The sequence below is a fragment of the Eleutherodactylus coqui genome, chromosome 5 (assembly GCF_035609145.1).
Source record: "Eleutherodactylus coqui strain aEleCoq1 chromosome 5, aEleCoq1.hap1, whole genome shotgun sequence".
In the NCBI taxonomy this organism is placed as follows: domain Eukaryota; kingdom Metazoa; phylum Chordata; class Amphibia; order Anura; family Eleutherodactylidae; genus Eleutherodactylus; species Eleutherodactylus coqui.
In genome coordinates this window covers 27,285,052-27,307,340 of record NC_089841.1, presented here as the reverse complement: position 1 = coordinate 27,307,340, position 22,289 = coordinate 27,285,052, and the positions used below count along the sequence as shown (strand labels likewise).

Sequence of the window (22,289 nt, the reverse complement as noted above, 5' to 3'; positions counted from 1 at the left end):
AGTCTCTGGTGTGAAGTATGGACCTGCGAGTAGAAGGTGTAGTCCTTTTCTGTAGGGTGTTTAAATCGCCATGTGTCGATCAGGTTCATCTCTTGTAGGGCAGAGTGAATTTTTTTCTGAGCTTTCTGCGAGACCTGGGACTTACTCCTTGAGGAGTCTAGGAGCGGGTTTAAGGTGATATTAAAGTCTCCGCCTAATATTATGTGCCCAACCGCAAAAGATTTCAGCTTCAGGAACGTCTCCATAAGCCAATTAGATTGCCGCAGAAACTCTCCGCTTGTTCCTTACCCTGCAGGGGTGATGAATTTGATGTAGTCCGGTACGACTGAGGCAATTATGTTGCCAAAAAGGGGATGTAAAACCACTTGGCTTAGGAGTCCTGTGCCAGTGCGTCCGAACTCTCTGCAGGTTAGGCCACGCCCCAACATTTCCCACATTCTGACAGGAAAAAGGCTTCTCTCCTGTGTGAATTCTCTGATGTCTGACAAGGTCTGATTTATATGTAAAATATTTCCCACATTCTGAACAAGAAAACGGTTTCTCTCCTGTATGAGTTCTCTGATGCTGAGCTAACTTTGATTGTTCTGCAAAACATTTCCCACATTCTGAGCAAGAAAACGGCATCTCTCCTGTGTGAGATTCTTGATGTTGCATTAAAAGTATTTTGTGATTAAAACATTTCCCACATTCTGAGCAAAAAAACAGCTCCTCTCCTGTGTGAATTCGCTGATGTCTAACAAGGTCTGATTTTTGTGTACATTTCCCACACTCAGAACAAGAAAAACGGCTTCTCTCCTGTGTGAATTCTCTGATGTCTAGCAAGGCTTGTTTTCTTTGCAAAACATTTCCCACATTCTGAACAAGAAAATGGTTTCTCTCCTGTGTGAATTCTCAGATGCTGAACTCGCTTTGATTTTTCTGCAAAACATTTCCCACATTCTGAGCAAGAAAACGGCTTCTCTCCTGTGTGAGTTTTCTGATGCCTAACAAGGCTTATTTTCCTTGTAAAACATTTCCCACATTCTGAACAAGAAAACAGCATCTCTCCTGTGTGAATTCTCTGATGTTTAACAAGGTTTGATTTTTCTGCAAAACATTTCCTACATTCCGAACAAGAAAATGGTTTCTCTCCTGTGTGAATTCTCTGATGTCTGACAAGGGTTATTTTACTTGTTAAACATTTCCCACATTCCGAACAAGAAAATGGCTTCTCTCCTGCGTGAATTCTCTGATGTTTAACAAGGCTTGATTGTATTGCAAAACATTTCCTACATTCTGAACAAGAAAATGGTTTCTCCCCTGTGTGAGTTCTCTGATGTCTGACAAGGCTTGATTGTATTGCAAAACATTTCCTACATTCTGAACAAGAAAATGGTTTCTCTCCTGTGTGAGTTCTCTGATGTCTGACAAGGTCTAATTTATATCTAAAATATTTCCCACATTCTGAACAAGAAAACGGTTTCGCTCCTGTGTGAGATTCTTGATGTTGCATTAAAAGTATTTTGTGATAAAAACATTTCCCACATTCTGAACAAGAAAACAGCTTCTCTCCTGTGTGAATTCGCTGATGTCTAGCAAGGCTTATTTTCTTTGCAAAACATTTCCCACATTCTGAACAAGAAAACGGCTTCTCTCCTGTGTGAATTCTCTGATGTGTAACAAGGTTTGATTTTTCTGCAAAACATTTCCCACATTCCGAACAAGAAAATGGCTTCTCTCCTGCGTGAATTCTCTGATGTTTAACAAGGTTTGATTGTATTGCAAAACATTTCCTACATTCTGAACAAGAAAATGGCTTCTCTCCTGTGTGAGTTCTCTGATGTCTGACAAGGCTTGATTGTCTTGCAAAACATTTCCCACATTCCGAACAAGAAAATGGCTTCTCTCCTGCGTGAATTCTCTGATGTTTAACAAGGTTTGATTGTATTGCAAAACATTTCCTACATTCTGAACAAGAAAATGGCTTCTCTCCTGTGTGAGTTCTCTGATGACTAACAAGTTCTGATTTATATCTTAAACATTTCCCACATTGTAAACAAGATAATTGCTTTTTCCCTGTGTGACTTCTCTGATGTGTAACAAGATGTGATTTCTCTGTAAAACATTTGCCACATTCTGAACATGAACATGACTTCTCCCCTGTGTGAGCACTTTGATATTGTCCTGTTCTGTGACATTTCTCCTGCTTATCGGCCTGTGATGGACCAGAAGATGGGACCTGTACAAGAGGATCAGATGATGTATCTTTGCTGTAAAGGGCTGAGGAGATATCTGGGATAATGCTAGGTTCTTCATATGTATCTTGCGTGATACCACAATCCTCTGCTTTACAATCTGCAGATATCAGACGTCCCTCTGAGCTCCCGGTACCGTCATCTGCCAAGAATAAAGCAGATTCTTTAATACTAAAAAACTTACAAATGTATAGAAATGTTATAAAATATCAGTATCTAATAACAAGTCATGTAGCAAAATCTAATTATCATCTAAGGGTGCTTTTACACAAGCTGACAGCCGCTAGAGTAAACACTGAAGAGAGCCATTACGGACAACTGTCAGCCCATGTAAACACGGGTCCTGACAGAGCAAGTAAGTGAGAATAGCTCACTTGGCGAAGTTGCTTGGTTTGCACCTCACTTAAAGACCAAGAGATTGTCAGTGTAGAAAACATCACCAAAAACTACAGATGTGAATCAGGACTTACAAGTAACTAATTCTGACTTCCATCAATAACATGGGTATCCTGGGGGATCTGAAAAAGGGTCATGAAACTAACTTGCAGCAGAGTCTTTCACAAGCCCCGGGTTCCGGTCCCCGGTAGATCTCCGAGCCCAAGCTACAGGAATAGTATATTCCATACAGATGGAGTTCGGCCATTTCTGCAACAAGATCAGTTTTTGTTTTTCCATAAAGAACTCACAGAAAATCTCCCATGAAGCAAGATGTCAGTAACACACGGCGTACAGCAAATAAGGAACCGCTCATCTATAAGACAGCTTAGTACATACAGTAATTCTATATGCGGTCACATCAAACCAGGACTAAGCAGGGGGAAGAGAGGCAGGTGACAACACAGCTGGGTTCGCCCGTACAGGTTTACGGCCACTTAGTTTGCCCCACTCTTAAAGGTCCGATGGCTACTGCTGCTACTAGTGCTGAGAGTCTTACTCATGGTACAGCCGTGTCCCGCTTTCTCATAGGCTGACAGAGTCACCTCACTCCTCCCTCCCCGGCTCCAGCGTTCACTGTAGTCTGAGTGACTACGCCAGGGAAAAGAAGTGAGGTGACGTTGTGAGCCTATGAGAGAGATAATGGGGACTGTTTTCAGGACCTTGGAGGATTATAGGGACTATTTGGGTAATATGGAAGGATGATGGAGCCGCTTGTAGAGTTGCTGTATTCCACATTATTCACTTGTTACCTGCAATGCAAATTTTTAGTACCGTAAACTCCCTCTTCCTTCCCTGCCCCTCGTAATTCCTCCCCTCTCCCAGAACACAACTGTTCCAATGAACATTAAGCACTCACCTCTAAGCAGATCGGTATTAAGGAGACCAAAGGCATGCAGCCATTTGAGCCATATATTGTATTTCTGTAACGTTTTCCTTTTGCAATAAACACCTTTTTTCCACACTAGAATTTGAGTGACTTTTTTGTGAGTTTGGTCAGATCAGGAGGGTCTCATCCAGCTGGTGCTGTGCTATTAATTTTCTGGTACTGACAGTTTCTCATTCACATAACCCAGAACGCCTACCAGCGGGGTAAATTCTAATGTACATACACACTATGGATCAGACTGCATACCTCGGACCAATATTTTTGTAGTTTTGGACAGCGCCACATCATATGTATAAGGTCTGCTGTGTGGATCTTGCATCTATTACACAGAGGGGTGTCTCTCAGACCCATACCGTATAGGAACGCTGGAGTGCGATACACTCTATGTAACAAATATATTTGTGATCCATGGGACTCACTCAGAGACAGCTTGGGAGTCATCTGTGATATTTCCTCCCACAGTGATTCTTCAATAGCACCTATATCTTCCTCCCATTTGCTCCTTGTTGCCAGAGGATGGAACAAATTAATCTGACCCTGTATATAGGAATATATGTGTGATATCTTCCCCTTTGTAATGGTTGATCCACCTATATGTGATCCAACCTCTATGTGTATATATCGAGGAGAATATACCTCACCACTATGTGTATATACTGAGAACAATCTACCTCACCTCTGTGTGGGTATATACTGAGGAAAATCAACCTCACGTCTATGTGTATATACTGAGGAGAATGAACCTCACCTTTATGTGTATATACTGAACAGAATCTACCTAACCTCTATGCGTATACTGAGGAGAATCTACCTCACCTTTATATGTATATATTGAGGAGAATCTACCTTACCTCTATGTGTATATACTGAGGGGAATCTAACTGACCTCTATGTATATACTGAGGAGAATCTACCTCACCTCTATATGTACATACTGAGGAGAATCTACCTCACCTCTATATGTATATACTGAGGAGAATCTACCTCACCTCTATATGTATATACTGAGGGGAATCTACCTCACCTCTATGTGTATATACTGAGGAGAATCTACCTCACCTCTGTGTGTATATACTGAGGAGAATCTACATCACTTCTCTGTGTATATACGGAGGAGAATCTACCTCACCTCTATGTGTATATACTGAGGAGAATCTACCTTACCTCTATATGTATATACTAAGGGGAATCTACCTCACCTCTATGTGTATATACTGAGGAGAATCTACCTCACCTCTATGTGTATATACTGAGGAGAATCTACCTCCCCTCTATGTGTATATGCTGAGGAGAATCTACCTCACTTCTCTGTGTATATACTCGATCGAGTAGCAGCCTTAAACGAGCGTGCTCGCTCATCTCTACTACTAACACATCTACCTTACCTCTATATGTATATACTGAGGGGAATCTACCTCACCTCTGTGTGTATATACTGAGGAGAATCTACCTCACCTCTGTGTGTATATACTGAGGAGAATCTACATCACTTCTCTGTGTATATACTGAGGAGAATCTACCTCACCTCTATGTGTATATACTGAGGAGAATCTACCTTACCTCTATATGTATATACTGAGGGGAATCTACCTCACCTCTATGTGTATATACTGAGGAGAATCTACCTTACCTCTATGTGTATATACTGAGGAGAATCTACCTCCCCTCTATGTGTATATACTGAGGAGAATCTAACTCCCCTCTATGTGTATATACTGAGGAGAATCTACCTCACCTCTATGTGTATATACTGAGGAGAATCTACCTCCCCTCTATGTGTATATGCTGAGGAGAATCTACCTCACTTCTATGTGTATATACTGAGGAGCATCTATTTCGCCTCTATGTGTATATACTGAGGAGAATCTACCTCACCTCTATGTGTATATACTGAGGAGAATCTACCTCCCCTCTATGTGTATATACTGAGGAGAATCTACCTCCCCTCTATGTTTATATACTGAGGGGAATCTAACTGACCTCTATGTATATACTGAGGAGAATCTACCTCACCTCTATATGTACATACTGAGGAGAATCTACCTCACCTCTATATGTATATACTGAGGAGAATCTACCTCACCTCTATATGTATATACTGAGGGGAATCTACCTCACCTCTATGTGTATATACTGAGAAGAATCTACCTCACCTCTATGTGTATATACTGAGGAGAATCTACCTCACCTCTGTGTGTATATACTGAGGAGAATCTACATCACTTCTCTGTGTATATACGGAGGAGAATCTACCTCACCTCTATGTGTATATACTGAGGAGAATCTACCTTACCTCTATATGTATATACTAAGGGGAATCTACCTCACCTCTATGTGTATATACTGAGGAGAATCTACCTCACCTCTGTGTGTATATACTGAGGAGAATCTACATCACTTCTCTGTGTATATACGGAGGAGAATCTACCTCACCTCTATGTGTATATACTGAGGAGAATCTACCTTACCTCTATATGTATATACTAAGGGGAATCTACCTCACCTCTATGTGTATATACTGAGGAGAATCTACCTCACCTCTATGTGTATATACTGAGGAGAATCTACCTCCCCTCTATGTGTATATGCTGAGGAGAATCTACCTCACTTCTCTGTGTATATACTCGATCGAGTAGCAGCCTTAAACGAGCGTGCTCGCTCATCTCTACTACTAACACATCTACCTTACCTCTATATGTATATACTGAGGGGAATCTACCTCACCTCTGTGTGTATATACTGAGGAGAATCTACCTCACCTCTGTGTGTATATACTGAGGAGAATCTACATCACTTCTCTGTGTATATACTGAGGAGAATCTACCTCACCTCTATGTGTATATACTGAGGAGAATCTACCTTACCTCTATATGTATATACTGAGGGGAATCTACCTCACCTCTATGTGTATATACTGAGGAGAATCTACCTTACCTCTATGTGTATATACTGAGGAGAATCTACCTCCCCTCTATGTGTATATACTGAGGAGAATCTAACTCCCCTCTATGTGTATATACTGAGGAGAATCTACCTCCCCTCTATGTGTATATACTGAGGAGAATCTACCTCCCCTCTATGTGTATATGCTGAGGAGAATCTACCTCACTTCTATGTGTATATACTGAGGAGCATCTATTTCGCCTCTATGTGTATATACTGAGGAGAATCTACCTCACCTCTATGTGTATATACTGAGGAGAATCTACCTCCCCTCTATGTGTATATACTGAGGAGAATCTACCTCCCCTCTATGTTTATATACTGAGGGGAATCTAACTGACCTCTATGTATATACTGAGGAGAATCTACCTCACCTCTATATGTACATACTGAGGAGAATCTACCTCACCTCTATATGTATATACTGAGGAGAATCTACCTCACCTCTATATGTATATACTGAGGGGAATCTACCTCACCTCTATGTGTATATACTGAGAAGAATCTACCTCACCTCTATGTGTATATACTGAGGAGAATCTACCTCACCTCTGTGTGTATATACTGAGGAGAATCTACATCACTTCTCTGTGTATATACGGAGGAGAATCTACCTCACCTCTATGTGTATATACTGAGGAGAATCTACCTTACCTCTATATGTATATACTAAGGGGAATCTACCTCACCTCTATGTGTATATACTGAGGAGAATCTACCTCACCTCTATGTGTATATACTGAGGAGAATCTACCTCCCCTCTATGTGTATATGCTGAGGAGAATCTACCTCACTTCTCTGTGTATATACTCGATCGAGTAGCAGCCTTAAACGAGCGTGCTCGCTCATCTCTACTACTAACACATCTACCTTACCTCTATATGTATATACTGAGGGGAATCTACCTCACCTCTGTGTGTATATACTGAGGAGAATCTACATCACTTCTCTGTGTATATACTGAGGAGAATCTACCTCACCTCTATGTGTATATACTGAGGAGAATCTACCTCACCTCTATATGTATATACTGAGGGGAATCTACCTTACCTCTATGTGTATATACTGAGGAGAATCTACCTCCCCTCTATGTGTATATACTGAGGAGAATCTACCTCCCCTCTATGTGTATATACTGAGGAGAATCTAACTCCCCTCTATGTGTATATACTGAGGAGAATCTACCTCACCTCTATGTGTATATACTGAGGAGAATCTACCTCCCCTCTATGTGTATATGCTGAGGAGAATCTACCTCACTTCTATGTGTATATACTGAGGAGCATCTATTTCGCCTCTATGTGTATATACTGAGGAGCATCTATTTCGCCTCTATGTGTATATACTGAGGAGAATCTACCTCACCTCTATGTGTATATACTGAGGAAAATCTACCTCCCCTCTATGTGTATATACTGAGGAGAATCTACCTCCCCTCTATGTTTATATACTGAGGAGAATCTACCTCCTCTCTATGTGTATATACTGAGGGGAATCTACCTCACTTCTCTGTGTATATACTCGATCGAGTAGCAGCCTTAAACGAGCGTGCTCGCTCATCTCTACTACTAACACATTATGTGAATGTTAGATGTCAGCAGTGTCATTTATATTCACTTGCTGAGAATGCCTATCAGAAATATCATGCTATATAGGGTTTAGCTCAGATATTGCATCTTGCTACAGTAATCCGCTTGAACCATTATCACGTTTGATGGTCTTTGCTGTGCAGATGCGCACTATATTTCAATCAGTGCTCTAGGACTAACAGAGACTCTCTAGGGACCATAGGGTGAAAATAGATCTGTGGTTTGGTTATAAGAGGGCATGTTTCTCGCATGATGTGGTATATATGCAAATGAGCAATCAATCAATACATACACCTCTATTACAGGGTGGTGACGCTATGGAGCTTCTAGTGCACTTATGATAAGAGAAATCTAGGTATTCATACAATGGGATTAATGATGTGATATAGGGTTTAGTTATTGGTGATTGTGCCGAACCTAATGATGTAGATATGAAGTAAAGTATCCCTAACATACATTCTAATCACTTACCTACAGTCTATTACAGTGAGAAGGTGGAAGTAATATTCCCAGAACTAGAATATCTAAGATCTAGAATATCGTTAGCAAAGAGTGAAGTCGCTATGGCAGAAGAAATAATAGATGTATATTACGCCAATTTTTAATGTATATTTAATAAAAGTTAGATTATAAATTCCTTTTGGTGGCATCTTGTTTCTATGGCGTACACACTGCGACAAAATGTACCTAATAGCTTTATTCTATGGGTCAGCACGATTACTGCGATACCACACATAGCTTGTTTGGTTTTTGCTGCACTACTTTTATTTCAGATATGTAATTTCTTACATGTTATTTTTCCGTCTTCTGACAGTCATCATCTTTTATATTCTTGTAGATCTAGCTATGTGAGGGCTCATTTTCTATGGACCGTCCTGTAGTCTCTGTTGGTACCATTCTGGAGTACATGTGACCTTATCACTTTCTATTACCTTTTTTTTCAATAAGTTAGGTTTTAAATTCCTCTCAGTGGGGTCTTTAGATAATTTAGGATTTTTTTTGCCTCGGTGATTACTGAGTAGAAACAAGACGCACCCTAATAAGGCCGAATTTCGGGCTTTTTTTCACATTATATAGTACATTAAATAGCAACAGTGAAAAATACAACCCGTCCCACAAAAACCAGCCTTCGCACAGATACACCGATGGATACATAAAGGAGATAGGATTTATTTAAGAAGAAGGGAGGAAAAACTAAAAATGGAAAAAAAAGAAAAAGGGCCGATTCCTTAAGGAGCTAAGGATGGTTCTGGGGCTCTATTTACGTACTGAGCCTGGTTCTGGTGTTACATCTATGTACATCACCAAGAATGCTTTTGGTCCCTTAACCCCTTAATGACACGGCCTATTTTGGGCTTAAAGGGGTTGTCCCGCGAAACAAAGTTGGGGTATACACTTCTGTATGGCCATATTAATGCACTTTGTAATGTACATCGTGCATTAATTATGAGCCATACAGAAGTTATTCACTTACCTGTTCCGTTGCTGGCGTCCCCGTCTCCATGGTGCCGTCTAATTTTCAGCGTCTAATCGCCCGATTAGAAGCGCTTGCGCAGTCCGGTCTTCTTTCTTTCTGAATGGGGCCGCTCGTGCCGGAGAGCGGCTCCTCGTAGCTCCGCCCCGTCACGTGTGCCGATTCCAGCCAATCAGGAGGCTGGAATCGGCAATGGACCGCACAGCATGGTGCACCGTGGGTGAAGATCCCGGCAGCCATCTTACTTAGGTAAGTAAGAAGTCGCCGGAGGGCGGGGATTCGGGTAAGTACTGGCCGGTTTTTTTTTTTTTTATTCCATCGGGTTTGTCTCGCGCCAAACGGGGGGGGGGGGCTATTGAAAAAAAAACAAACCCGTTTCGGCGCTGGACAACCCCTTTAAGGATGCAACGATTTTTGGCGGATTTTCATCTCCATTTTTCAAAAGCCATAACTTTTTTACTTTTTCGTCGACGCGGCTGTATAAGGGCTTGTTTTTTGCGTGGCGAACTGCAGTTTTTATCGGTGCCACTTTGGGGAATATACAGCTTTTTTGATCACTTTTATTGCATTTTTTGGGAGGCAAAATGCTAAAAATTAGCATTTTGCCTCTGCTTTTTTGCGTTTTTTTTAACGCTTTTTATCATCCAGAATAGAAAGCGTATTCAACTTTTTGTACAGACCGCTACGGACGTGTCGATACCAAATATGTGCCATTTGATTTTTTATTTTACCTTTTTTTATACTAATTTGAGAAAAAGCATAAAAAGGGGGTTTTTTTATATATTTTTTTTTTTTTTTTTCTGCACAATTTGTGTCCCTCTGGGCACTTACAGCACAGCACTGATGATCGCTGTGATAAGGCATGGCAGGGCTACTGCCCTGCCATGTCATGCCATATCTCTTATACGGCGATCATAGGCTGTGGCAACACAGGACGTCGGTATCTGGCGTCCTGTTGCCATGGCAACAGGACGGGCTCTCTGCGATTAAATCGTGCACTCCCTCTGTGAACCCTTCCCATGCCGCGATCTATATAGATCGCGGCAGGGAAGGGGTTAACAGCGGGGGGGGGGGGGGGGCGCATCTTCGATGCACCCCAGCTGCTGCAATGGGAGGCCAGCTATGACTGACAGCCGGTTCCCGCTGCGGGATAGCGCGAGATCATGACTGATGACGTATTCCTATGACGTAAGGGTACGTCGTTTTGCGGGAAGCACCCCGCTCCCATGACGTACCCTTACGTCATGGGGAGGGAAGGCGTTAATTATGTTATGACCTTGGTTCTGGTACTGTATTTATGTATTAAGGTTGGTTCTGGGGCTTTATTTCCAGCTAAATAGATAACTAAGGATGCAATGATCACATTGTGGCCGGTCACACACCACCAGACCGTGCCCACCGACTGCGGCCAGTCACCATGTAATTATGCCAGTATTTTATGTCGCCAATTGTACTGTGTGTTTCCACTCTTTGGGTTCGTTCACACATGGCAGATTTTGATGCAGGTCCACCCCAAATCTGCAGGACAATCCACAGTATATGGTGTGAGTTTTGACCCAGATCCACAGCGGATTTCACTCTTTTGATTGAAGAAATGAAGTCCGATGCAAATCTGCATAAAAATACGGATTTTGCTCAGCAGAAGAGCCACATGTGAACGCACCTTTACGTTGGGCCGTTACTAATAGGCCTGTGATATTATCCTGCCCCCAGGCTAAAGTTTACCAACCAGCCCCTGACCATTACACAGAGCCGCCAGGAGACATATTGGACTCCCATATAGTGAGATTTATGAGAGCCCCAGGGGACGGGTGGGGGATGGTGTTGGAGTCTTTAGTAGGAGGTGGGGAGCAGAATAGCCAGCGGGAAGCAGAGTAACCGTCAATGACCACTGGGGGGCTCCTTAAAGGGATCCAACCCCCCGAGATACAACTCCTACTGCTGGTGTGCAGAGTGCTGGCGATCACTGATTTAGCTCAGGACATATTGATATCTTTACCCGACAGGCAGGCAGCAGCCAGCGGTCAGCGGGGGCCTCTGTAACCATTTATCCTGCCCTGATGGCGGTCCGGCCATTAGACTCTTCCTGATTCTAAACAAACTCTTTGGAGCCATTAGAGAACACTTCTGTAAGCCGTTACTTTATCTCCAACCCCCTTATAATCGGCTCAGACGTTATATTAGGATGAAACTACTCGGAATCTGTTTCCCAATTGTGCCCATTTATGGCAACTGGAAGAGTATTACGGTCAGATCACACACTGCGGAATTGTATAATCTACAGTACAATGTAAGGGAGTGGGATTCTAAGGAACCGCATTCACTCCCAGCTGAGAGATAAGATGTGACACCTGAAATATGATTTATCTGGTCGGCCATATTCAGATGGCTGAGTGCGAGTTGTGCCCGAGAACTCCCATTGGACATCAAATGGACACATATGGATTGTGTGCTGCCCCATGCTGGCAGGCAGTAGACATTACATGTCAGATTCTGGTCCGTGAACCAAACCAGAATAGGACATGCTGTGAACCACATAAAAACATGTTAATGTTAATACCCCAATTGGCTATAAAGAGGATAAGTGCGATCTATGTAATACATGGACAGACGTCAGATGGGAAATAGTGGCTGTCTGAATGGGATCTTCATGATGATCAGCACCTCGGTGTCTTCCTGCCAAGTCTCTGGTGAGCGACATCCCTGACATCCAGCACTAGACTTACATCCTCTAAAGAATCCTCTGTTCTTTGGGTCTATGTCTGCACATTCTGGATTCTGTTATCGGGGTCTTTGCCTTCATCTTCGGTATTGTGTTAGCACACAGCAGCTTGACATCAATCTAATAGGAATTAATGGTTCCTCAAAACCCTTTTACATGTCCTGATCATCAGGCACGAACATTTGTACATCTGATCGTCAGGTTATGAAAAAGGGACATCCCTGAGCGGACATACTAGTGACACTCGCTTATCAGCTGATCGATGATTTTCAGCTTTACATCTCTCCATATTACCGAGGAGATGACCAGCCGGCCTATGTGCATCAGCCATCAGACTAAAGATCATTCGTTCCCATAGCAGTAATTCTTGGCCCGTGTAAAACAAAAAGTAATCCAGCAGCGACTGACCTGCCTACCGATCAGCGCTGGTTACATCAGGTGCTAGCAGGAGATGCCAGCAGGGTATCCGCTAGACACCGGGTGAGTCCCTTTATTCATTTCCTTAAAGATATTGTGAAGTATCTGTCGTGGAGCGCTGTCCTAATTGTTTTACATATAATGAATAGTAGTTCCCGCTCACATAGGTGTGTTTTATGTCCGTGCCGTAAATGTCCATCCTGTGTTATCACCTATAACGGTATCACATGTCAGCCATATTTATTTTGTACTCCGGCTGAATGGGGATATATACAGCGGAAACTGACAGATCCCAGAGCTTATAAATCTACATAACTATCAGCAGCCGCTGACCGAGGAGAATCTGTGACTCTTCTCTGCTGTATTTAGTGGTTACTACTCACCTGGGCGGTTACCTGTAGGAATCTCCTCTTTACACCGCTGATCGCCCCTCACACTTGTCTCAGTAGTATTAATATTGGTCAGATCTTCATCCCGATACAAAAGCTGTGGGACAAATATTGTAAATGTCAGCAAACGGTTGGAGAAGTTGTGCGTAAGGTTGTACATGACACAAAAAGATCATTAATCATCATGACAACCAAAAATAACCTGACAGGAGTGGTTATTCGTCATGTCAAAGTGGATGCACTTTTTAGGCTACTCCTTAAAGGGATTCTGTCACCCGGTTCATGAAGTTTGGCTTGGAGTTGAGATTTGAATCAGGGAGGGGGCCGTGCTGGCTTTTCCCTCTCGCATCACACAAACTGACAGCTCTCTCCCCTTCTGTGTATAGGAAGAGAGCCATCACTGTATGCTGCAGGCGGGGAAAAGCCAGCACGGCCCCCTCCACGACTCAGAGCTCAACTCCAAGCCAAACCTCATGAACCCGGTGACAGAAGCCCTTTCATTCTATAATCTTGTAACTGTGGTTGATTCTACATGATCATAATGTGCTTCACACTACTGCATTATATAACGGCCGTCCCTTTACAACAAAGTAACCGCAGGATAACAAATGCCTGTTTTCAGAATTAAGTGCGTTTGTCTTCCTGATTATCTGACAAGTGGATTTACTTTTTTTCTTACCTGTACTGACATTTATCTGGAATTTACGCCCAGATGTCTTGGTTTACTGGGTTATCGGACAAGTAATTCAGTTATGTTTTTATACGGACACTGTTCCTAATATTAATTAAGACTCACAGGTGTAACGGTTATGATTATCTGAATGTACAGAGACCATATATGTCACCATTACAGACTAAATGGGAAACCACTGGCTAACACTGAGATGGAGAAGGACTTGGGGATTGTAGTTTACTGAAAACTTAATTGGAGCAACCAGTGTCAGACAGCTGCTGCCAAGGCAAATAGAATCATCGGGGGCATCAGAAGAGATCTAGGGACACATGACAAGAACATTGTTGTTCCTCTTTACAAGTCTCTGGTCAGAGCACACATTGAATATTGTGCGGATTATTATTATTAATAACTTATTAATATTATTCGTGTTGTCGGTGAGGAGTTTTTTGCCCTAAAATGAGGAAGATTGGCTTATAACTCATTGGGGGCCGGGGACCAGGGGGGGGGGGGGGGGGGGGGGTTGCCTTACTCTGGAACAACATTGGGGGGTAATAGACCCAACTGGATGGACATGTGTCTTTTTTCAGCCTAAAATACTGTGTTACTTTGTAATTCTCTGACAACTATTTGTAATTAAAAGCCCAATGTATTTGGTGTTATACTCACTATTTTCGTCTAAGCGCTCATTAAATGCGTTCTGCTTTTGGGTCTGTAGAGGTGGACATGTTGGAGTCCAGCTTTTAGTATGTATCTTACTATATAAAAGGGAACCCCAGTGCTGCTGCCACCAGATCTTGCTGCAGGCCTTTTGCAGCCACTGAAGGGTTTTTGACCAACTGCCTCCTCCAGTATCTGGGGCGACTCTTTCTGCCATGTCTGGATAGTGTAGCCAGTGTTCCTGTAACATTGAACTTGCATTCAGCTATATCTCTAGGAACATTCGGTGGCTTTGTATCTTTCGCACCCCTTTCCTTGTTTGAACAAGGCAATGATTGTTTCTTTTACCTTTTTAGACCAGTCTTTTCACTTATCTGAATTTCTAACATGCAATCAAACATCACAGTCAGCAAAGCTCTTGCCAGTCCAGGTATGTGATCTATTTTCTCTCAAGCACACCTGATGCAACTAATGAAGCCCTTGATTAGTTGGATCCGGTGTGCTTGAAGCATCAAGTGATTTCCTAATGTGTGCTGTTGTGAGGGATTCTATTCAGGGGTGAATAATTCTGAGACGGTAAATGTGGCATCTTGTGGAGAAGTCAGAGGACCACATGTAATTTTAGTTGTGTTGAGCAATTTACATTGTTCATGTTTGATTGAAAAAAAAAAAAAACAAATAAAGAAAAAAGGGTTGTAAATTTGGCTAATAATCTGCTGATGTGGCCCTTGGTGAAACTGAGTTTGACACAACTGATCTAATATCTCTGGTCAGCGGTAATCCTGCCATCTCCACCGGCCTCATCACACAAGTAGAAGACATCTAATAAGACTGAAGACAAGAGCTTCACAGCCTTCTACAGATCAGAGGGACATCTCCATCTACCTGGTGGTCCTGTGGAAGAAGAGGACGGGGACATCTCTCTGGTGGGCTTCTCTTACTGGATGGAACTGGGGGAAACACAGAAAGACACTGAAGTCATTCTTTACATACAGATAATAAAGTCTCCGTGTATTTAGTCCTTTTTACCTGGTGATGGGAGCGGCTGGCGGGTCTCCATCATGGCGTCCTTGTACACATCCTTGTGTCCTTCTAAATACTCCCACTCCTCCATGGAGAAATAGACAGCGACATCCTGACACCTTATAGGAACCTGACAACACAATATACAGTCATCACCCAGAAGCCTCCAGTACTGTTACTGTATAATGCCCCAGCATTCCCTGCATCGTCACCTCTCTAGTCAGCAGCTCAATCATCTTGTTGGTGAGTTCTAGAATCTTCTGTACATTGATGTCCTCATGTATCAGAGGGTGAGGTGGTGGCCCCATGATTGGGCTCAGGGGTCTTCCCCATCCATCACACACAGGGGCGTAACAGGCATCACTAGAGGTCTTCTTCACTACTGTGTAATCCTGTATATGGGGAGACATTAATAAATATCACTACAGACATTTCCAGAGTCCATCACCTCTCCAGTGACATCATCTGTTATTACCATAGATAAGGATGATGTGTTATAGTAATAATATAGGTTTCTTACATCAGCCTAGGGAAACCACATGCATATATACACTACCGTTCAAAAGTTTGGGGTCACATTGAAATCTCCTTATTTTTGAAGGAAAAGCACTGTACTTTTCAATGAAGATAACTTTAAACTAGTCCTAACTTTAAACAAATGCACTCTATACATTGCTAATGTGGTAAAGGACTATTCTAGCTGCAAATGCCTGTTTTTTTGTGCAATATCTACAAAGGTGAATAGAGGCCCATTTCCAGCAACTATCACTCCAGTGTTCTAATGGTACAATGTGTTTGCTCATTGGCTCAGAAGGCTAATTGATGATTAGAAAACCCTTGTGCAATCATGTTCACACATCTGAAAACAGTCTAGCTCGTTACAGAAGCTACAAAACTGACCTTCCTGTGAGCAGATTGAGTTTCTGGAGCATCACATTTGTGGGGTCAATTAAACGCTCAAAATGGCCAGAAAAAGAGAACTTTCATCTGAAACTCGACAGTCTATTCTTGTTCTTAGAAATGAAGGCTATTCCATGCGAGAAATTGCTAAGAAATTGAAGATTTCCTACAACGGTGTGTACTACTCCCTTCAGAGGACAGCACAAACAGGCTCTAACCAGAGTAGAAAAAGAAGTGGGAGGCCGCGTTGCACAACTAAGCAAGAAGATAAGCACATTAGAGTCTCTAGTTTGAGAAACAGACGCCTCACAGGTACCCAACTGGCATCTTCATTAAATAGTACCCGCAAAACACCAGTGTCAACATCTACAGTGAAGAGGCGGCTGCGGGATTTTGGGCTTCAGGGCAGAGTGGCAAAGAAAAAGCCATATCTGAGACTGGCTAATAAAAGAAAAAGATTAAGATGGGCAAAAGAACACAGACATTGGACAGAGGAAGACTGGAAAAAAGTGTTGTGGACGGATGAATCCAAGTTTGAGGTGTTTGGATCACAAAGAAGAACGTTTGTGAGACGCAGAACAAATGAAAAGATGCTGGAAGAATGCCTGACGCCATCTGTTAAGCATGGTGGAGGTAATGTGATGGTCTGGGGTTGCTTTGGTGCTGGTAAGGTGGGAGATTTGTACAGGGTAAAAGGGATTCTGAATAAGGAAGGCTATCACTCCATTTTGCAACGCCATGCCATACCCAGTGGACAGCGCTTGATTGGAACCGATTTCATCCTACAACAGGACAATAACCCTAAACACACCTCCAAATTGTGCAAGAACTATTTACAGCAGAAGCAGGCAGCTGGTATTCTATCGGTAATGGAGTGGCCAGCGCAGTCACCAGATCTGAACCCCATTGAGCTGTTGTGGGAGCAGCTTGACCGTATGGTACGCCAGAAGTGCCCATCCAACCAATCCAACTTGTGGGAGATGCTTCTAGAAGCGTGGGGTGCAATTTCACAAGCTTACCTCAACAAATTAACAGCTAGAATGTCAAAGGTGTGCAATGCTGTAATTGCTGCAAAAGGAGGATTCTTTGACGAAAGCAAAGTTTGATGTTAAAACAATGTTATTTCAAATACAAATCATTATTTCTAACCTTGTCAATGTCTTGACTCTATTTTCTATTCATTTCACAACGCATGGTGGTGAATAAGTGTGACTTTTCATGGAAAACACAAAATTGTTTGGGTGACCCCAAACTTTTGAACGGTAGTGTATATATATATATATATATATATATATATATATATATATACACACACACACACACACACACACACACATATATACACATACACATACACACACACACACACACACACTAGTATATCTTCCTTCTTAGTGGATAACTAGCATCTAAATAATTAACTCAGTTCATGTTGTGCACTGGTATGTAGATGCAGGCTCATACTCCCTCCATATCGTTTCCTGCCTTGGGAATGTTTAGAGATAGCGGTTTCTAACTCTCCATTCATACAGAAACTACTGGAAAAGTGTATACAGTATTTAGTTTCAGATTCCTGGGAATTACGTGTTTTGTAGGGACACGCTTTGAGCCGTTAACATATGTTAAACCATTAGCTCCTAGAACCAATCATGAGTACTTATAATTATAAGAGGGGCATGTATTTCTGACGATATGTAAGTGAACTATATCTGTATATATATATATATATATATATATATATATATATATATATACACACATATATACATACATACATACATACATACATACATACATACACACACACACTGTCCGCCTTGTAATAGACAACGAAGAGCTTCATTGTTGGATGATACTGACTGTGTCATGTGTCAATGATTTGTGTACACAACTTCTCATATAATTCGGACCAGGCAATGAAATACTATGAAACCCCTCTGATGATTTTCCTAACAGATGTAATGTGACATCATCAGAATATCTCCACTCGCTAGTCATATCATCGGTTACTACCATGGATAATAATGATGTAATGTGACATCATCAGAATCTCTCCATCTCCAGTGACATCATCTGTTATTACCATGGATAATAATGATGTAATGTGACATCATCAGAATCTCTCACCTCTCCAGTAAGCTGGAAGAGTATCTCTAGGGTGAGATTTAATACACTTTTTGCCACCTTGTTTCTGTCCTTCTCCATCTTTGATGAATCAATCCTGTAGGGTCCTGAATGGAAAGAATATGAACCAATGTAAAAACCACAAAAAAACACTTAAAAATAAAATTTACTGGAGATAATAAGGGGAAACATTTAAAAGTGTTTTGCCATTAGTTAAAATTGCTTCACAGCCCGTATCCTTCCTGGTTGTCACTGACCAGGACATGTGACTGCTCTAGCCAATCACTGGCTATGAAAGGTCACCACTGTAGCCAGTGATTGGCTGCAGCAGTCACATGTCCTGGTCAGCAGCAACCAGGAAAGATGGAGTTGTTATGAAGCAAGTCATGGGAAAACCCCTATAAGGAGATATTAAAAGGAACCTGTCAGAGTTTTATGAAGCACGAACTACAGGCAAATCAAATTCCTGACAGGGTTCTCCCCAACCCAGATTAGTTCAACTGATAGCCGACCCAGGCAGGGAGAAGTCGGCAGCGACCGCCCCACTGACTCTTCTACAAGTTCAGAGCTGCTTTTTACAGTCTTTTCTCTGAAGCACTGCGGTGCTTTAGAGCACAATATACATGTCTGCAATGTACATGCGTGTTGGGATGTATGTATGACAATCAGGCAGGTTCCCTTTAACCCCTTCCTACAGCCGTTTTACATCCCCACCACTATAGTGCAATTGCTTTTTTTCTGCTAACAAAGCAGTAGGAGAGCTTGTTTTTTTGAAGGGACAAATAGTTGTTGTTTTTCTATGGAACCTTTTAATGTACGGAGAACTTTTAAAAATATTTTATTAGAAATTAATTACAAACGTTTTGGGGGTGAAATTATTTTAAAAAACATAATTGAGCCATAGTTTTTTTAGTTTGGTTTTAATGACATCGCTGTGCAGTAAATGGACACGTTTTTCTTATTTAGTGTTTTGGTGTGAATATGGCAATGCCAAAGTTCTATAATTACGGTTATTTTTTACTTTTCTTTAAAAAAAAGTTACCTTTTTTTGTTTACACCTGCTTTCTGCGAAGGAAACTATATTTTGTATTAATGAGTTTGTTTTGTGTTTCAGCAGAACAGCGCTTCTCTAAGACATGCGGAAAAGCAAGCAGGATGTTCTACAGAAACCCCACCCCCACACCAAAGTTGTGCTAAGTCACCAAAGTTTGAACCCCAGAACTTTTTACATTTTCCTTTGGTGGATCTGTGGGAGATGTTGTTTATTGCCGGCTGAGCTGCAGTTTCTATTAGTGCTGTTTTAGGGAATATAGGACCTCTAGCTCCTTTTTTATTTCACTTTTGGGGAGACGAGGCGACTACAAATGAGCCATTCTAGCATTACTTTTTCTCTCTTAGATAACATTCAATGTGCGGTATAAATAACATGCTACTTTAACTCTTTTCTTCCTGACCATGGATCTCTCAGGCAGGCATTCCAGTAGCTAATAACGTAGGTGGAACAACCTTGCTACTAATGGCTGTATCTCAGGCTTTATTGAGGCTGGAGGATCAATTTTATGCTGGTTGTAAAGCCAATAATGTGGAATTTTGTCCCTGACCACAATACAGCCTGAGATACAGGAGGGTGAAGTGGGAGATGAAGTGACAGCTGCACAGACCAGCAGCTCTCAGTCTTGTCATTCCTGGGTTGCTTTAAGCTTTATCTCAGGCTGTGTTGCGCATAGAGTATCCATATTGGCCTTGTTTGAAATCCAAAAGTCTTAGAAAATCAAACCAGTTGTAACTTTTGGTGGGATGTCATAGAGCAGCCTTCGACTGCCTGGCAGCAGGTATATGGACAGATGTAGTCCCGGTAAAACAGTTTTCTTATTTTTAAGCAAACATCGAAAAAGAAAAGAAAAAGGAAACCAAAGAAAAAAAAAGAAAAAGAACCAGACCTGCTATGACCACAGAGCTACACTTTTCTCCTCTCTCATTCAATGAGGACAGGATGATTTGTGTGAGCTCTCCAGGAATAACATTAATATATCTGCATATAAAAAGCAGACCTCTGAAATACACATTGGAGACGCAGTAGAAGATGTGGGAGGGTCCTCCTGCACCACCAGCACAGCACATAGGACATCTTAGAGGGGTCGATCTCCGAATGCTAATTACTCCTGGAGCCAACACGTGTGGTGAAAAAGTTACTGAGTTTTTCTCTAATTCTCAGTGACAGCATTTGGACAAAGCTCCCCAAGCCATAAAGAAGGACTGCACCATTTTCTTCTTGAAGAGAGATGTTTCAGTCCAATCCATTTGGAACAGGAAGCCTAGTTTGTCTAGAAATTAGGGATGAGCGAGCATACTCGGAAAAGCACTACTTGCTCGAGTAATGTGCCTTATCCGAGTATCGCAGTGCTCGTCCCTGAAGATTCGGGTGCCGCTGCGGCTGACAGGTGAGTCGCAGCGGGGAGCAGGGGAGAGCGGGCGGGAGAGAGGGAGAGAAAGATCTCCCCTCCGTTCCTCCCCGCTCTCCCCTGCAGCTCCCCGCTCCGTGCCGGCACCCGAATCTTCAGGGACAAGCACTGCGATACTCGGATAAAGCACATTACTCGAGCGAGTAGTGCTTTTCCGAGTATGCTCGCTCATCCCTACTAGAAATAGTTTAAAGGGAGGAGCTGTCGGCTGTATTCACATTTGTAAGATAGCCTTCAGATGTGCCACTGCCACGAAGTGTAAAAGTTTGCGAGCCCCTTTTGAACAGCAGTACTTATTTGGATCTAAAAAGCCAAAAATCGCCCATATGGGCTTCTGCGGACAGAAAGTCATCAGATGTGTAGTAGTGTAAGTATGGACTCGGGACCAGAAAGCTTGTATCAGAGGACAGGTCCATAGAGAGTGGAACAGATTGGCGTTTGGTGCCTTACATTTGAAACAATTTGAGGTAGGGTAGATTCCCAAATAGTGACCTCTCACAGGGGTTAAATAAGATCTGTGGGCGACCTGCAACCTCATCTCCCGGAATCTAGCCGAAGGTATTTGTGAGCCGACGACATTGACACCGCAATCATTGTAGGAGTTAAGCCCAGGTTGTCGTGAGACCATTTTCTGACTCCAGGGTCAATGTTGTCCAACTCTTGCGCATTACAGATCAATCTATATAGCCTACATATCAGTCCACGTGTGTATGTCGGTCTACGAATCCAAGTACCAGCTATCAGTGTTCAGTCAAACTCTTGAAATTGCGGCAATAGCTGTTGAACATAATGCCTAACTTGTAAATAGGAAAACATTGGAACTGGCAGCTTGGGGAATTTCTGTTTCAGTTCCTCATGGGACAGGATACGTTTTTCTTTCTTGTATAGTAATTCATCTATGGAGTCGATCCCCCGGGCATACCAATCGAAAAAAATCCTGTCTGGGTTATGGTCTTGGAAATTGTTTTTTTTTTTACGAGGGACAAATGCGGGGATGCACAAGGGGATGCATGGCTGTCACAATGTATCCTGCCCCACACCTTCCACGCAGTAAGTATCAAGGGACTGCACTTAACAGCCTCCAGCAGTTCTGTGTACGGGAGGTGAAGGATGTTTTGCAGCAGTATAGGGGCAGACATTCTTTGCTCCAGCATTAGATTTGTGTAATTCGATTGGGAGTATATCCAATCATGGATAATACGGGCTTCTGCTGCTAGGGTATAGTCCCTTATGTGAGGGCAGTTGAGGTCACCATTGGCTTTGTGCTTTTGCACTGTTTTGAGAGCTATGAGCGGCCTCTTCCCATCCCAGATAAAGTTTCTATATAATAATTTTCACATTCTTTAAATGTGCAG

At 42.3% G+C, this 22,289-nt stretch overlaps 2 protein-coding genes across 3 annotated transcripts in view; both read right to left on the bottom strand.

Annotated features, from left to right (window-relative positions):
* Positions 1–252: 252 nt before the first annotated feature.
* On the bottom strand, positions 253–654 carry ZFP41 (ZFP41 zinc finger protein). Its single transcript, XM_066604824.1, has one exon. It carries the CDS (start codon positions 652–654, stop codon positions 253–255), a length of 402 nt encoding a protein of 133 aa, XP_066460921.1.
* Positions 655–769: 115 nt separating this feature from the next.
* The window catches only part of LOC136629114 (zinc finger protein 605-like), a 32,995-nt gene continuing 11,475 nt past the window's right edge, over positions 770–22,289 (bottom strand). For both annotated transcript variants that reach the window (XM_066605249.1, XM_066605250.1), the window contains exons 5-10: positions 18,476–18,579; positions 15,661–15,840; positions 15,455–15,578; positions 15,311–15,375; positions 13,087–13,189; positions 770–2,376 (exon numbers count right to left, since the gene is read on the bottom strand). In XM_066605249.1, the coding sequence (XP_066461346.1) occupies positions 770–2,376; positions 13,087–13,189; positions 15,311–15,375; positions 15,455–15,578; positions 15,661–15,840; positions 18,476–18,579 (2,183 nt within the window). The remainder of the gene's footprint in view (positions 2,377–13,086; positions 13,190–15,310; positions 15,376–15,454; positions 15,579–15,660; positions 15,841–18,475; positions 18,580–22,289) is intronic.